This window comes from Amphibalanus amphitrite, unplaced genomic scaffold (genome assembly GCF_019059575.1).
Source record: "Amphibalanus amphitrite isolate SeventyFive unplaced genomic scaffold, NRLGWU_Aamphi_draft 000444F_arrow, whole genome shotgun sequence".
Classification (NCBI taxonomy): Eukaryota; Metazoa; Arthropoda; class Thecostraca; order Balanomorpha; family Balanidae; genus Amphibalanus; species Amphibalanus amphitrite.
Genome location: NW_024881938.1, coordinates 407,557 through 425,843, shown reverse-complemented (window position 1 = coordinate 425,843; position 18,287 = coordinate 407,557). Strand labels below are relative to the sequence as shown.

Here is an 18,287-nt window from a genome sequence, read left to right as displayed (position 1 = left end):
GACCGGAACACACCCTTCCTCGGCACAGGCCAGTCGCCTAATGCTGCCGAACCCAATTGTCGTCCTACGGGTGGTCTCGGAGGATCCCCCGGGGCACTTTTGTGGAAGCGCTGGTAGCGATCCTCATCCAGAGGGACCCGGGAGACTGTTCTGTCGCTGTGGTGTGTGGGCGTACACGGCGAAGCGGAGAGTGTCGCGGCTCGGGTGAGGGTCCTGTCCAGCGGGTGGTTAACATGGGCACACCCACCGGCTGGCTGGAAGGAATGAGTGGAATGAGACGGAATGAAGAGAATGAAGGTGGGAATGAAGAGAATGAAGGTGGCGAGCCGAGAGCGAATGCATAGCAGACTGGCACGATAGACAGACTTGGTGCTGTCTTAGGCTGACTGATGAGACGGCTCAACTGTGTGTTGTTGAGTCCCGCCTACCGCGCTCAGATGTTTGACAGCGTCCCATGAGCTACGGTCGGCGTTAGTACGGGTTTGCCGTGTTCAATTCAATAATACAGCTTCGTTGATGTAATGGTAATCGGTGTGCGCGACTGTACGCTCATGTAAATGAGTACCTGAGAGGTTTAATGCATTAGTTACGATCGCGTTGGGGAGCGTTGCCGGTCTGTTGTGGGCTCAAGCTCTCCAAATATAGTCCACCAATCGATGGACTGTTACCTGTTGCCCGATAAGCCCGGTCCGTAGGGTGAGGAGCGTCACGGTACGGCCGCTTCATCGGCTGTAAGCTGTCAGCTGTCAGCTGCCAACTGTCAGTGACGTAACTGTCATCTGCAGTCTACTACTGACATACGGTAGCGTTTTTTGACGTCACATGCAGTGGTTCAGTCTGTCTGCGTTCCGTCTGCCCTTCCTCTGCCACTCCCGCTCCCGCCGCCGCCGCCCTCTCTCCCGGTACGATGAGCGATGGGGAATCGCGGCCGGCCGCAATCTAGGCGGGGACGGCTCCCCAGACGAGAGACACTCGACGCATCGATTGGCACCGCCCGAGCGGTCGGGATGGTCGGGCAGGTGGGGCTGGTTGTATCCAGCTGTATCCAGCTCTGTTGCTGAAAGAGAGACGTCAGGATAAAGGTGATGAGGCTTATGGTGGTCAACGTCATACAGGGCAATACAAGGGTACAGCGTGCTTTCGTCTCTCGTCAATGAAAGAGATATTTGGAGAACTCTGGGATGAGTCTGTCGGCGTTGAAAGTCACCCAGCATTCGAATCGGTCCCGTGAGTCCCCGCGGCTGTGGAAGCGAGACTGGTGGCGTCATCGCTGTCTGCTGTGCGAGATGAATTGAGGAGGCATTTATAGGCATGTACCGCGACCTCGTACTCCAAATGGTGACTGATATGCGATGTGATGTACCTGCGTCTCGTGATGGTTTTTCATAATTGATGATGTCAAAAAATCCAAAGTTTTTCATCAGGGTTGTGATGGTTCAGAGCGTGCTGTGTGATGTCCCTCCACCAAGCTGTTGCCCGATATATCGCCTGGTGCCGCGGTGCGCTGACTTGTTACACTTCTGTCTGATCTGACGTCTGACCGCCACTCTCTGTTTCCAGCACGGCTCCGTGGTACAGTTCGGCCGCGTGTACAAGTTCCGCTTCTTGGACCCCAACCAAGAGGAGCGACTTCGCGGAGGTCGGCGGGACAGTCTTCGCGGACACGAGTCCTACATGGAGAGGTGAGCTGGCCACTTGACACCAAGGCTAAGACGAACGTAATACTGACACTAAGGCGGTCCGAGCTCCTCAGTATCGGCTCGGTAAGCTGATCCGGATCTAGCGAGACTTTTCAGGCACTTGTGCAGGGCTCTCTGCCGTGCTGCCGGTATCCGAGCAGCCAGAATCGCATACAGTGCGCTGAGACGGCTGAATTTCTGTAGCCGGGGCACGCTCAGCAGAATTTCCGTCTGCCCTGTCGCTGTTGCCGACCAGTATTGATCAGGCACAAAACACGGCGGGATGAGGAGGCCGGACCAGGTCACGAGCTGCCCAAGCCGGGGGACCCCGTCATCGACTGGACTCGTGTGGTGACCGATGTCTTCTCCCGGCGGCCGGGATGAGGTTTGGATTGTTACTGCTGCCTGGGGCCCAGTGTGGGCGGCTGAATGGCGTCCTGGTGGCGGTACAGACAGCTGTGGCCTGTGTTCTTGGAGCGAGTCTATTGTCACAGGGATAATGGGTTCAGTAGGTCTGGGTGGCAACGGTCAGTGCAAATGCTGCTGCTGAGTGAAGCAAAAACGGTCCGTTGCTACAAATAAGCACACTTCGAAAGTGTGTTTGGCAGCCTCTTAGCCTAATTTTTCTTCTTCTTTTTTTGTATTGTCATCCCTAAGACGAATTTTCGAATAACTTGCTGGTTCTAAAATTTACCGTATTCAACATTCACAATTTGTTTCCCTCACTTGTATCCTCCACTTTAGTGGATTAGCATAACAATGAATATGACCTCAAGCGAATAGCGCACGCTCGCTGCGGAGGCGTCTTTCCAGCAGGCATGGTCGTTTCGTAATGAGCGCTGCGTGCGAGCCGCACGTCCAGCAAAGGACCATTAGTTATGTGCTAACAGTAACAGCCTAATACCGAACCGGTTAGCCAAGTGCAATACGTCGTATACTGAAATACGCGTGCGTTAGTCCGGATGTTCTGTCCATCACCAAGAACATCATCAAACATATGTATCAGCTCGCGACCTTGATGCAGTATTGATTCCCGATTGACCAGCACTGGCAGCCGCTAAGCACAATACGAAAGATGGAGAATGGTTGGGGAAGGGGAAGAAAAACGGCAGTGTTTTGTCTGGTCACAAGACGGTCGAGACGCTGACATCGGACGTTTATCGCCAGTTGATGTGGCCTGTAGTTGCGTTGAACGTGGAGTGTTGGATGTTCTACAGCACTATCCAGTCTCAGTACTGGATGTGGGAGGACGGTGACTGAGAGGGCTAGACAGTATACGCAGGAGCAGGGCAGCCTCTGGGCTTGTGTCTGACGTCGCTGATAAATGATTAACGTCGGACCGCGAATGAGACTGTTGCGTGCTCACTGCTCAGACTACCATCTGTCTGAACATCTGAGAGCTCCCACTGCACGCCAAGATAAAAGGACAACGTAATTTTCCGTTGTCATTACAAAACCATGATGACGTACTTTGATCCTGCATCTTATTTTCCGAGTCAGCTCATTTGCTTAATTTGCTTACAAGTGGGGATACGAGTACATTATTGAATGTGTGTCCACACACAAATTTCCGGACTTGTTCGTGTTTAATATCACACACAATCTGAACATAGCTTTTCCAGCTGAGATGAGATTCTTGGATATTTTTCTGACGCATCTTAAGTTTTCTTCAAATGAACGCCCTTGTAAGACTGGCTCTAATGACACACGCTAAGGTTCTATTTAGTTTCCTCAGGGCAGTCTCGCTCCGTCCAATATCGTGGCAAGTTCAAAGAATGCTGTTAATATGCTACCGTCCCGTCGTTCTTCGTGCTGTGTGGGCGTGGGATACGGTATTATTGGATCAGGATAAGCGGAGGGAGCCCTCTACGTCAGAGCTTGTCGACCTATTGCCTGGTCGAATATGTATGACGGCTCTCGGGATTCTATTTTCTCACAGCAAATGCCATTTTCGCAAACATCAACATTGCGCGAGTGTCTGTAATCTGTATCTTCAGCACTACATAGATGCGCCTAATTACAGAATTTATACGTACATTGCATCCTATCACCGCACATAATGGTCCGTCGCTATCTCTGTCTAGGGTCCACCCATCACAATTCCAAGCCACTGTACTCTCCTAGCCGATACCCACGCGGTATCTACAGACTTGACTGGTTCCCATCCAACCCCACACAGCGTATGCGGTAACCACAGCTCCCCTGCAACCGTGTTGTCCGTCTCCTCCGAAACTGATCGTCTCGACCGGCACTGATCGTCTCCTCCCGGGCTGATCGCCTCCTCCACTGGCGTTTGTGCGTTCGACGGCTGACCTTTGCCCCGCTCCGTCGCCGCCGTCGCTGCCGGCACCGCTAACCTGGCGGGGACGTCGCCACCGACAACACAGCGACTGGGAGGGAGGGGGGAGGGGCGGCCGGATATCACGGGCAGTGCCGCCGGCGGCGGCGGCGGCGGCGGCGGCGGCCGGCGCCGAGATTTATTGAAATGGCCGACCTGCCCCGGGAACTGACTCCATGGTACTGTGACTACGGCAGCTGAGCCGTGCAGACGGACTGTGAGACCGCTGGGCTGGGCCCAGGAATGTTGTTAGGCTGCAGCAATGATCAGCGTTTGGGTTTGGTGTTCGTTCTTTCGCTCCTCTTGTGAAGATGCCTTAGAACATTCGACGCTCATCATGAATATTGTGACAGATAGTTCATGCTTATTGCTTACCTTTGTTCTCGTTCCATATTATTATGGGAGATAGCTGTGGCGCATTATTCCTCGGGCTAGCACTGGAATGCCTTACGGAATGTCCACGTCTCAATATCATGCTTCAATTATTTCCGCTTTTCCGCACCTGGCTTCGCCCCTTAATCGTATATATTGCATTCCTGGGAAGTTGTACAGTACGCTGATCATAGAAATCAATGTGTCATATGCGTGCTTTAGTAAACCCCTGAACGGCGAGCGGTCCGCTTCGGCAACGGGAAATCTGGTCGCTCGATCCGGAATATGAGAAGTTGGTCCCATTGTGTGTGGTGGTTGCTGGCTTGTTATCGGCCGGCGTCTGGCGATGTCCGGTCGTCCTGTTAGGCTCCCCACCGGTGTTAAATGCTCCATGGGACAGCCGCCGTCGACTGCTTGAAGCGTTCATTTCCGCCGCATCGAAAGGCTGAGCGTCGCCTGACGGTTATTTAACTCTTGGGAGCGCTGGCGGGCGGCGCCGACGGTTTGTGTCGAGCGGACGTCAGCGGAAATGGCGATATATGCGCTGTTCGGGGGATAATGGGATGGGCTGGGCGACTGTTGCATTCCGAATGTGTGCTATTTGTTGTCTAGGGATGTCTTGAATTGTACCGGTGGCTGCACTTTGCTGACTGCACAGTGCTCAGCAATTGTCATGATGTTTTGCGACATGTCGTAAGTGTTCTGTTCTTTCGCAACTGCCCATCAATATACCGACTGCACTGACCTTGGGAAGTAGATGAGCGCTTATCATGACTGATGCTGACCGACATCCGTGATGTGCCATCAGGTCGACCACATACGCCAGTTACGGGCGGGGCAGCGACGCCATTCTGCCAGCCGTGCTCGAGTTTAGGGAAGAGACGGAGGACGCGTTCCTGAGAGCTGTCATCTCCCAGCTGGATCCAAGCAGCCTGCAGTTCAAACTGGCGCCCACCTATACTCTCTACATGTCTGCGAGGTGAGTTACATTGGACAGTGTGCAGTTCAAACTGTCGCCCACCTATACTCTCTACATGTCGGCCAGGCAAGTTCTCCAGCCTCCTGAGAGGTTGACAGTGGCCAGGTCAAACTACCGTCCAAAATTAAATTGGCGTACACTGTAAGTTGACCATCACGCGTCGAACCATCGGTGTGGGAATGTAAACGATAGTCCTTAGTTCTTACGTAGTCTTCTTACAAAGTCATCTTACGTAGTGTCCTGCATAAATAATTTACATGCAAAATGCAACAGCGATTTGAGGGATAGCCATTCGCGTTGGAAGACTTGACCGGCGCTGCTATACATATATTATCCACCACATAGCCTGCGGGATAAGACCCTAAAAATTGAGCAACTGTTGTTCACGAGGAGCTTGTCTAATGCCAATATGAATAGTCCCGCCTTTCGCCATTCGGTGTTTCAGTGTGGATTGTCAAAGCAGTCTGGTTGAGTGCAAACAATCCAGACGAGATATGTTACAACACGACTCCGTTTTTAAGACTATGTTGACAAGCTATCTCCTTCCTGAATGAGAGCATTCGCCAACAAATCGAACCGATTCAGCCACTGATGCGACAGCGGTGACAACACCATCAGTTGCCGATCGGAGCGAACCGCTCCCTGGCGTGTGGCGATACGTTGTCATTTCCACAGACGTCTAGACGTCCGAGAGTGGGTTTTTTATGGGTTGTCAGACGGCCGCTTAGATCGCCACTTCTGTTCTGATAGAGGATGCCTGTTTTCCACGGATGACGCGCCGGTCGTGTGATTTGGAGTATTTGTTCCTGGTAAGACAGACGAAAAGCAACGGCAGTGTCATAACAAAATTATCAAAGATGTTCCAGGGAAGTAGTGTTATAGCTCTTACGGCTGATGTTGAGAAGGAGAAACACCGAAAAAAAATAGTAACCATCTTCTTCTTGTTTATAATTGCTGACACGCACGTTCGTTTCGTTGAAGGATAAACAACAAAACTGTTGGCATCACAGCGTTTTTCTCTCGCGCCGCTCTAGGACACTGGAGTTTTCGTTTCGCGACTGGACATTGGCTGGCGCTGCGCTGCTAAAACTCCTGCCATGTCCAGCGACGCTATCTCGCCGGCGAAGTGCCATCGTGCCCTCTCCTGGCCGGACGGGCCCGTATTAACTTCGTCCACGGCCGCTATAAAATGTCGCCTCCGCGAAATTAAATCGCACTTCAAGTCGGCACTTTCAGGAGGTCCGCCGTCTATGAGGTGCTCGACGTCAGCGACTTTGGAGGTGACGTTAGAATGAAGTGTGCTGTACGCTCTTCCATCAAAGGTCGACTTTTTATAGCGAAGATGGATGAGAGGTGTCAGGCCGGACACGGGTTACGAGGCTGGAGATAGGTCGCAAGGCTGCACACGGATCACAATTTTGCCTTTCAAGAGGAACCTATAATTCAAGGTATTGCGTACATTCGTTTGAAGGTCAGCTTACTGACGGCATTGCGTTGGAATATTCAATTGGACAAGCCCAATCAAATTGCGCAACGCACGAGGGATTTAGAATGCAGCTATATTATAGCACATGACATTTTCGCACAGTTCTCCAGGAATGAGGGCTGTTTTATGGGATGATGAATATTATATCTGCAGCATTTTAGTTTTAACTCGTGGAAGTCGGCGTGTTTTGAGGTATTGAATGACGGTACCAGCAGCATCGTTTGTAATTATCGCCACGGTGTTTACCGTATTGGCTGCATGTTGACAGTTTCGTTTAGTTACGGCCGGCCGCGGCCGTTCAGTGCAATATGAGCGCTCCACTTCATTATTCCCCCGGCGCCAGTGCCGTCGCAGCCGGTCCCCGCCGTCAATTTACCTGATTGTCCCGGCGCTCTGTTATTTGCAGAGTCGCCGAATGACCGTGCCATTGCGGCGGCATTTCTGGCGGTGCCGGTTGGCCGGACATTTCATTTGGGCCGGGCGCGGAATGGAGGCGGTATCGGGATGATCGCGTCGCTTTCATTTCCGCCGCGGGATGGTCGTTTATCATCGCTCTCATGAAGCGCGCAGTCGAGCTGTTGGCTGGGATGGTGCCACATATTTCTTGTTTGAATCCTCCATAGAAAGCCTTACATTTTCACCAAGACAGCTGCTATCGTGTTTCTATTCAACGCCAGATTCGACTCTTAAAGTACTGTTTTCATACACTGGCAGTTCGCCTTACTTCAAGCTTATCGTTCATTGTGTTCCATAATGTTTTGTACATGCGTCTCTCTGGGGCCTTGCTCTTTGAACGATTCGATGGTTTGCTGATTGTGCTATTAGCGCTGTCGGCGTCCGCATAGTGACAATGCTAAAGGCAAACAAAGGCAGTGTCAATAAATGTGTATTATCCCCTATATAATCATGTGAATAAGGTACTGCTGATATTGACATGTGCTGGATCATGGAATCAAACTCACCTTGTGTTGGCAGCGCTCGTGAAACACGTGCTAGTCTCTAGGACATGGTGAGAGCGTCGCTGATGACCTATGGGTTGTCATACCATATCCTACAAGAGCATGAAGACGTATGCTACGAATGTGTAGGCTGACAAAGTGTCTGAAGACGGCCACCTTTGAGCTATCCGTCATTCAGCGCATTGCTATGAACCGACCTATCTTGAGTGCGTATATCTGGTGGATGTTCCGTGTATGCATATAGGAGTGCGCGCGGCGTCTGACCGACTTCTCGTCACCCTCCGTGTCCGCCAGGTTCCGCGCCAGCACCCACTACCGGAGCGAGCTGACGCCCGACGAGCGGGCCACCAAGCTGACCGAGGTGCTGGCCAAGGTGTCGGCCATGGTCCAGGACGTCATTCAGGTGGGTTCCGATTGGCGCACTGGCGGCCAATGGGTTTCGTGTGATCTGTGAAACAGCTCGGTGGCAGGTGGCCGTGACCCAGACCCAGACCCAGACCCAGACCCAGACCCAGACCCACTCGCTCCTCTTTCGTTCTTTCTCCTTTATTTTCCGTTCTCGAATCCTTTTCTTTCCGGTCGGCTTATCCCATTTTCTTTCACAGTCGTATTTTCTCTCTCGTTTCCAATTGTCTCCTATCAGTTACATTATCTATCCTTTTCTTATTTCGTTTCAATCGACCCAAGCTATCCCGTTTCGATGGGGTTTCGGCTATCTAGCTGAAGCGCTCGCTTCTATCACTAAACTGGCGTTGGGGATGCACGGCGTTGCACGGCGTTCTTTACCAAACACCGCCATGTCTCCACCCGGGTGTCTCCTTCTCTATCCCGTCTTCATCCCAACCACCCGGAACCGGCTGTCTCCATCAATTCCGTCCTCTCAGACCGCTCTCTCCCCCGGCCAGCTATCCTGGCCAGCTCAGGCTACCACCCCAGCCAGCCCCGGTCGCCAGCTCAATTCCCTGCGCCTGACTGAGCTGCGTCAGTCGCCAGCCGGTCCGTCGTCCGGGACGGCGCACGGCTCCATCACCGAGACCCTTAGCGGGACAAAAACGCTCTGCGCAAGTGTCTGTGTCCGGCTAGCGGCAGGCAATCAATCCGCGCTCTCTCGGTTTTTGTCCAGAGGAGATGTTTCGACAGGTTTGCGATGTGCGTTGAAGGTAAAGTGATTGAATGTGATGCAAGGTAAGAATCCTGGTCCAGGGCGTTTTGTTAACAGCGCTTTGAAATATGTGAAGTCGATTTTCCACAGATCGTAATTACTAACCTTACCAATGTATGTGGATTATATTATTAAAACTGCTTCTTATTCTACCGTTGGTTGGGGCAAGTTAGTGAACTTAGTTGGTAAAGTGTTTTGTTGACTGCAAACAGCTGACGTGCCCGCCGTTTTCCTCAGACGCGGCGGCACGACGCCAACTCTCTGGCGTTCTGGATGGCTAACGCTTCTGAGTACCTGCACTTTCTGAAACAGGACCGGCACATCAGCCCATACAGCGTGCTGGCTCAGGATATCCTGGCGGAGAGTGTCCAGACCGCCTTCAGGTGAGTCAGTGACGGCCCGAGTAAAGACTATGAGAGTGCCCAGACCGCCTTCAGGTTAGTGGCGGCCCGGCGGACGGGAGGGGGCTGTTTCGTGTTATGACATACGTTTCGTGTTATGACATATGACATTAGTGAAAGAGTCATGGTTATTCCAGTCAGTGGTGAGATGGGTTCAGCGGTAGTTGATTCCCTCTAGCTAAAATCTCCGGCTGCAAAGGTATATTGTTTACCTGTATTTTCTGTCTTTGCTTACGATTCAGTGTGCGCTGTATGTACAGTCTTGTTGGCGTCTCCAAGCAACCGTGCTGTATATCAAATATTTAATAGCACCTTAACCCGCGCCCAGATGGGGTCTGCCGAGCAACGCGGTCTGATGGGGGGGGGGCATTTTGCCCCCCCCCCTCAGATCTCGAGAACCACGCAACATAGCGACAAGCGGTAAACGGTGTTGGATAGCCCCAACGGGGAACTACCTTGTGACCCAATTTCATTGACCTCGGTCAAACCGATGACGTCACAGGTCAGGTCAAAGGTCGAATTTTCACCGTTTACAGGCATTTCAAGAAATGCGTTGTAAAATCGTGTAAAATGCATTTCATTGAAAATCATCGATGGGAAAATGTTCTTCAAACACATATTTTGCTATTTGAGGTCACTGATACCAGGTCAGGTCACAGAGGTCAGGTCACTGGGGGGTCACAATATGAAAGTGTCGTGTGATACATGTTTTATGGTCCATTTTACATGACAAATGCGATTATGTGGGTCAGACAGACTTTAGGGCCAGCTTAGGTCACGTTTTGGTCAAGGTCAGGTCAAGGTCAGGTCAAATTAGGTCAAATTTCAAAGTTGATATTTTTGCATAAAATGGGTATCGATTCGATGCAGCTCGTCACGGGGAGTTCAATGGTGGTCTCCGTTTTGCGCTACGAGGTCTAGAATTGCTAAAAATTGAGTTCAAAAATTTGACGTCATCAATTTTTAACAGTTTTTTCGCTATAACTTGGCCAAAAAAAGAGGTATCGATCTAAAATTTGGTATGTATATTGAAGAGCGCAGGGACTATCACATATATTCCGGTTTTTTCGAAATTCGAAAAAATGGATTTTTTTAGTTTTTCTAAAAAAAATCATTTTTTTTATTTTTGGGGGTCAAAATCCCAAAATTTCGAAAATCCGAGATAGCAGTTTTGTAGCGCCGTTTTTTCTCTACACAACCACATACAGAACTTTAAAATTGCTTGTTAACTGTAGAATTGGTGAGCGTTTCAAGATGTCATGTTTTTTGCTCATTTTTACTCTAACATGACCTCAGTTTGACCTCAATAACTCTTGACCTGAGGTGACCTGTGACTTGAAATTTTGTGTGAAGGTGTCAAATTGATGTCCGGTAAGGTACCCAAAATTTGGCGGCGCTGCGCGCCGCCGTTTTCTCGCTATTTAAGAAAAACCACAGGGGGGGCCAAAATGGCCCCCCCCCCATCAGGGCGCGGGTTAAGCTGAGACAACCTCTCTCTACGAGTACACGGCCCACGTAGCAATTCGTGCATGTCCTCAGCGGAATGTCTTGCAATGCGATCCCGCGCCCACTCGTCTAGAGTATTGGCACGCATCGATCGGAGCCCACCAGCGGCCTCCCGGCCCAGGTGTCTCGGTCTGACGGTGTGTCTTTGCCTGATGCTATAAGCGGACGGTAGACCGGCGCTTTTCCTGTGAGACACAACCTTTGAACACGTCCCCAGAATTGCGGCGCTATCAGCGAACGGACGAACCGCGCTGATCGTCATTTAACGTCCCTTTCATGTTGCCTGCTCGAGCTCGTGTGGTTTCTGATGGGGTAGGGCCCGGCTGGGCTTGACGCGGGGTGAATGCGAATGCTCAGTCGAAGCTGCTCTGTTGCTGGGTTTGTTACGGAGCGAGCGAAGCGAGCGGAGTCTTACGTAGAATAACGGAAATTTCTGAGTATGAGCGGCCAGCCGGCCGGGGCCGGCCGTGGTCACGATTCTGCGACGCTTATATCTCAGCAACCACTTGACCGATTTACATGCGGTACTTTTTGTAGGGTATCTTCATTCCTTCTACCAAGTATTGGACTATTCCCGATGCATGTGGGTGACCCCTTATGCATGTGCCACGTGCAAAACGAAGAGGTGTCACTTTTGTAATTGTTGCAATATCTCGGTAACTACTTGGCCGATTGCGCTGAAAGTTGGCATGCAGGTAGGCACCCACTAGGCAATGCATATCCATGTGCCGGAGTTGGGGTGCTGCTGCACGTGCGCACGTGCAGGGGTCGATTCCAGATCTCGAGAACGGCTGGACCGATGGCGCTCAAATTTGGTACATGGCTAGGGACCGGTTAGTAGGGTGCCGTGCAAAAGTCAGTTGGGACCCATTTTGCACGTGCGCACGTGCAGGGTGCCGCTTCCAGATCTCGAGAACGGCTGGGACGATTGTGCTCAAATTTGGCACATCGTTAGAGACCGGTTAGTAGGGTGCCGTGCACAAGTCAGCTGGAGGTACCCCCTCGAAATTTCGCACGTGCAAGGCTCACCCTCTCGCTCGCTCCGTTAGTCGCCCCAAAAGGCGTTATACTGGTGGTAATGTGTTTGTGTTAGACTGAGTTTGACACATTCCCACGGTCGAGCTGTTCTGTTGTCGAGAACCCGGTGTGTCTGGGCTGGGTTTGACGTGGCTGTTGTCCCTCTCTTGCCACTGCTAGATAGGTACCTTGGGAATTTTATTGTCAGACTGAGTTTGACATGGAGTTTCACGGTTGCGTTGTTCTGTTGTCGGAACCCGGTGTCCTTCGACTGCGCTTGACGTGTCTGATGACCCTCCCAGTCGCCAGGTACTTGGTGGAGTGTGTGTGTGTCTTTACTGGGCTGTGTTTGACGCTTTGTCTCTGTTGCTGGGTCCCCGCGGGTGGCTGGTTTTGACGTGGAGTCTCGCGGGTGGGTGCTACTCTGTTACCGTTCACTCGGCTAGGGTTGACATGGCCCGCGCCTCTCTGTTTCCAGGCATCTCGTGGAGTGTGTTCAGGGCGAGCTGGTCAACTCAATCAGCCTGTTCCTGGAGGATAGAGACGATGCCAATGAGGAGGAAGGAACCACGGCAGAGGTGAGGAGGACGGGGAGAGAGGATGGGAGGGGGTGACGAGCCGTGATTGAATATCCTAACTCTGTACCCTCGGCTGTCACTAACACGACTCCAACTATGTAGACGTCCGAGCTAGCTGCTGTTGTCTGAAGCTATGATTGATTACTGGCTGATCCCGATGGAATTCAGTTGATCAATGAGAGCGCTAAGAGCATTAGTCCTGAGCTTCTGGGGCGTCCCCAGCTTCCAAATCAACGCACCTGGGGCCCACGGCTGTTGCTAAGGTCATTGGTCATTGATCAGCACGGCTAAGCATGTTAACATTGAAAGCTAGGCATGCCTTGAGCAGACATTAGCCTTGAATTCTCCCTTGGCACCCGGGCTTCCAGCTTACTCTTACCTACGTTGAACGACCAAAAGCACGGCGCCGTATTTCTCACTTACCTGTCAGGCAAATAGCCATTCACTTTGTTTACGAGTATCACCGGAAAACTTCCCTATTCCGCGCTCGTCCGACTTGCTTCGCTTTCCTGTCATAAATCAAATGCGGCAATCACCCTCCCAGTGTTCTGTTCGGCTGTTATTCATGAAAGTAGCTCGGCAGCCGCTCCCCTGCCTTACGCCATGCGTCTCGGTGTTTGACGGCTCCTCCCCCTTCGACAGGTACTCGGTTTCCTAGTGTTTGACATCTTAGTGTTAGTCCTAGTGTTTTACATCGGTTTCCTAGTGTTCCCAGTCTGCAGATACTCAGTATCCTAGTGGCTGACGCCTCCTTCCCCTTCGGCTGATACTCAGGATCCTCAGTATCCTAGTGGCTGACATCTCTTCCCCTTGTCTGCAGATACTCAGTATCCTGGGTAACACGATGGCACTGCTGTGCCGCTGTCGGGTGAACGCCGCTCTCACCATCCAGCTGTTCTCACAGCTCTTCCACTACATCAACATGAGCGTGTTTAACCGGGTAGTGACGAACGGACCGGTCAACTACTGCAGCAGGTGGGTGACTGCGTTTGGGCCGTGAGACAGCGTTAGGGTGTGAATATGAGGTGGGAAGGAAGCCTGGAAGAGCGTAAGGAGAAAAGGGCATTTAGTGATAGTCGTCGTCACAAATCATGATTAACCACAGGATGCTTGGATGAATTCACTCACTCGCCGGAAAGGCATAGGGAAGCTGTCGGTCGGTGTATGCTTTCAGATGATATTTTCTTCAGTTTGTAACTCCAACCCCAGTGTAGGCTGATAATTTCGCAAAATTACTTCAATGTAAAGAATATCATCAACTTGCATCGTTTTTTGTGCTATCATATTATCATATTTTATCAGATCACCATAAAAAGTTGTAAGTGCACTTGCCTGCCGTCCCTGTCATCGGCCACGCCGGCCAGCTCGCTACTTGGAAGCCGCACTAGTGCCGTGCAGCCAGCCGCCGTATCGGTTTACCAGCGGTAAGCCGCTTTGGCTCGCCGGCCGGCCGGACGGCCCGGCGACGCGATACGAAGTGGGCTTGGTGGACGGTCGACGTCGCTGCGGATATGAACAGAGAGACTGGGGATGAATGGTGCCTGGGAGGGTAGCTAGTGTTGAGCTGTGGAGCGGGAGAATAGTATGGGTATTAGGTATGGATTGAGGACCTTTCGAATTCAGGCAGACAGCACAGTGCAGCCTGAATAGACTCAAAGTGCAAAATGATGTTCCACATTACATTTGGATGCCAAGTAGCAGGCAGCTGAGTTAGACTTCAGATAGCGCCCTATCAGCGTTTGAGAAGGCATCAAAAAGTAAAACTGTATTAGCACGTATTGGTTATAGTATTGCATAATACGTATGTAAGCGTCCTTGTCAGACTGAAAACCTCTGACTGAAAAAGACTGGTATCAGTTCTCCAATGAGCCGTTCAAATGATTAAAAAAAAGCTAAATAAGAACGACGGTCGCCAGATATTTTGTTAGCGGAGTTATGACAGCCACTGCAAATATTTCCCTCCCACCTTATGAACTTACTGGCGCGGTGGCCCAGTCACGTGTTGCTGCCGCTACGTGCGGGGGCAGCTGAGCGTGTCTGCCATGTACTCAGGGGAACCGCCGCCTCACGCTCGGGCCTTGGTAGGTCAGCCGGTTGAGCTGCGATCAGCCGGTCGGCTGGTCGGTCGGTCTGCCAGGCCACGGTCGGTATGACTCCGATCGGTCGGTCGGTCGTTCGGTGGTTCGTTAGGTCGTGGTCGAGCTCCAATCTGCCAGTGGTCGGCCGGTCGGTCGGCTGCTAGCAGGCTCCTATCGGTCGTGGTCGGCTAGTCGCGGTCGAGCTCCAATCTGCCGGTCGGTCGGTATCGAGCCGTCTCGTCTCCGAATTATTCACCGCAGAGAACCCTGTTTGTCGGGCAGACCGACTGTTTGTCCAGCTCGCCGGCGGGCGCGCGGCCACGATCAGGTTCGATCGAGGGCACCGAATTGATCCAAGGTCGACCAGAGGTCAGGTCATTGTGCGGGAACGGGAGCGGACCTGGAACATAACGGGAACACACGCCACAGCCAGAGGCTGTGTGAGAGACCATGGCAGTATGGCAGTATGACAATGATAATGGTTCTAAAGTCAAGAAACTGACTTCATAAAAGGCCTCTCACATTAGCTACGTTTCAAGGCATTTCATTTCAAGCACTTTTCGTGTGTCTAGGAAAGTTGCAGCAATGTTAGTCATGCGTGGGAAGTTTCATTATACCGCTATGTTCAGGGTGGCCTGTAGATCGAGCGACTTCTCAGTGCGCTTCGATCGGTATGACTCTATTCTCGGGGCGGGATTAAATCGTCATGCCACCAGCTGAATCATTTGGTCATTCTTTATAACGCTAGGGACAATAGTGCATACCACTGCCAGCTCGCTAACCTCCAATGCTCTCACGCTAAACCTGTCCCGGCGGCTCCGCACGCAGCCGATAATACCCTGATTTCATAGCCTCCGACCCCCAATTCCCCGATGTGGGCCGGGACTGGCGTGGGGCGGCGCCGTCGGTCGCGCGGCACGTCTGCTCTGCGCTGCTGGTCGGGTCCCTAGCGCACCGCCGTGCTCCGGAATTGGGTAATGGCTGGATTGGGTGGCTCCTAACTCGGTTATTGGCGAGCTAGCAGTCGTGTGTGCGGCGTTAATAGTAGTTATAATGTTATGCCGTTTGGTGTTGTGACTTTTATAGGCGTAACCTTGTTTTGTGGCTCTGTAATGGGCTGAAAAAGAGTATTATGGTCCATTGGCTGTGGGGTGGTGAATTATATTGAGTCAAACGATCCAAAACAACATCGACGCGAGCCGGGACTGCGATGCCTTGCCAAAAGAGGCTCTCACTTTTGTTTTGCTCGTGATGGCATTTGCTAAGCTAACAGAGAGAAATAAGAAATTGAGGCGTATGTTTTTAGCTTTTTTATGTTTTAGAGCCTTGGTTTTCAGAGTTTTTTTTTTTACTTTTACATTTGTAGTGATGATATCTGCTTAGTTCAGCAATGAGATGTATTCATTGAATATTTGCATCCAATGACTGACTGCTTCTTCCGTCCACAGGCTATGCAAAGTGCGTTGAAGCGTGTTTTCCTCCAGTGACTGACTTCACATATCTGTCCACAGGCTGTGGGGAGTGCGTTTGAAGCGTGTTTCATCCAGTGACGAGTGGTGTATACGTCCACAGACTATGGGGAGTTCGTTTGAAGCGTCGTCTGAGTCGCATCGAGCTGTGGGCCGACCGCCAGGGGCTGGAGCTGGCGGCCGACTGCCACCTGGGCCGGGTGGTGCAGGCCGCTCATCTACTGACGGTGAGATGCATAGAGGGGAGGTTAGATAGGGGACAGAGGGGTGAGATAGGAGCTGGCCGCCGACTGCCACCTGGGCAGGGTGGTGCAGGCCGCTCATTTATTGACTGTGAGATATTGAATGAGTGGTGAGCTTCAGGGGGAGTTAGAGGGCTGTTGTACTTTACAGGCATCTCATTTCCCACGTTGTGACGTGATTTTAGTCCGAGAATAGCAAAATATTAGCAGTCTTATTGAAAAGCAAAACTATTAGGCGCGTCTTAGTGCTCACAGTACAGGCATTTGCGTTTGATTCAGCCGACTTCTTCCGGTATGTCGGCGTATGCTACTCTTATGTCCACCTTCCCCGAAGTCGAAAGGGCATCGGAGCCAGGCTGATCGGGCTCACACAAATTGGCATCGCTGCCTCTTGTAAATCGATACTTCCGCGGTGTAATTAACTTCATTCGTAAGTGTGTAGATGCACATACGTGTGTCGTTGCGCTAGCAAACGCTCTTCCACCCGTCAATATTGGCGCTAAAATAAGAATACTTGCTGCAACATAATAATATGGGTGATATGCACTCAAATAGCTCCAATCGGCTCACCACTTGTTCTTTTATTAGGAATGGATCGTGCAATGCACATTTATGTGGTGGTCAATGTCGGACATTCATTGCCAATTGATGCCAACAATTCGTTCATAAATCATTGCATCTGATTCTGTATGCACATGAAGGTCTTGGGCACTTAATAATATCACAGTTGATTGAGCCTAAAGCATAATTTGCCTACCATAATTGTTAATGCAAACGTTTAGCGTACGTGTCTGTAGACCCCTCTATTTGTGTATGCTTGTGCTCTTGTCGCAGGCGCCGAAAGCCACAGTGGATGAACTGAGTGTGGTGAGCAGCTCGTGCTACCGACTCAACTCACTGCAGCTCAGGGCGATACTGAGTCGCTATCGCCCGGCCCGCGACGAGCCGGCCATATCGCCCGACCTCGTGGAAAACATCGTCCGGGTGAGTCTCGCTGGGCTGGGAGTTGAGTGTAGCTGGGCCGAGCTGAGCGGAGTGGGTGGGCGCCGGGCGGTAATTTATTGTGTTGGACTCGAAACTGGCGGCAGGTGGCTTTCGTGAAGGACACTCAAAGTGAGCAATTACTAAGAGTGAGAGCATTTCTCCGTAGAAAATATTCCGACTGATCAATCTTCATTCAGGAGCACTCAGCTTCAGTACTCGTATGTGGTAAACACTCCGTAGTGAGCACTCACTCTGTCAGGAAACACTCAGGAACTAATTTTGAGGGACTGGAGTGCCTACTCGTCTTTCAGCGAACACTCAGAATAGAGTATGGACACTCATCTGTGGGGAACACTCGTAATGAGCACTGGTCTTTTGTGAAGGTGCGAAGTGTTATAGGCGGTCTGTCGGGACGGGACGAACTGGCATAATAAATGCAGCAATATTACAGCAGTATTTCTGGAAATCCGGTGGTCTATTTTGGTTCTAGCACTGACGCCATTCAAGATCTACAGCGCCCCTCGCTTGGGGAATAAAAACACCATTTTAGCCCAGGATGAACAGCTCGAACGGGCACCTTTTTGTTGTTATTCTCAGTCAGTTGGCATGATTGATTGCAGGAGGCACTATGCTGTTACGGTGCGGCCCAATGTAATCTCTCGGCCGGTTGAACTGCAATAGGGTGATGTGCCCATTTCGCCGAGAGCTCGGCCCATTAGGAATGAATTTAATCTTCGGAGGAAACCAATTAGTTGGGATGGGCCACGTTCTGGCGATCGGGCCGCAGAGGCGCGCCGTGAGCAGAGAGATAGAGCGAAGGAGCAGAGAGATAAAGCGGAGGAGCAGAGAGAGAGAGGGCGGGAGGAGCAGGGGTCAGAAGATATGAGTTAGCAGCATCATACAGTCGCCTTGCTTGTTAGTGTTCGCATATTATCCTGTAATAGTGTATAGACCAGTTGGGTAGACGACCGTGGAAGCAATGCATGGCGACTGTTAATTGTTGTTGAGTATGCGCTGATTACCAACCTACGAGTATT

General features: G+C 51.4%; 1 protein-coding gene across 1 annotated transcript in view; it reads left to right on the top strand.

Moving 5' to 3' along the window:
* Positions 1-18,287, top strand: part of LOC122391556 (afadin-like) — a 92,164-nt gene that overhangs the window by 64,495 nt on the left and 9,382 nt on the right. The window contains exons 11-18 of the mRNA XM_043385597.1: positions 1,561-1,682; positions 5,198-5,368; positions 8,108-8,216; positions 9,213-9,358; positions 12,378-12,477; positions 13,298-13,452; positions 16,128-16,251; positions 17,101-17,250. Of these exons, the coding sequence (XP_043241532.1) occupies positions 1,561-1,682; positions 5,198-5,368; positions 8,108-8,216; positions 9,213-9,358; positions 12,378-12,477; positions 13,298-13,452; positions 16,128-16,251; positions 17,101-17,250 (1,077 nt within the window). The remainder of the gene's footprint in view (positions 1-1,560; positions 1,683-5,197; positions 5,369-8,107; positions 8,217-9,212; positions 9,359-12,377; positions 12,478-13,297; positions 13,453-16,127; positions 16,252-17,100; positions 17,251-18,287) is intronic.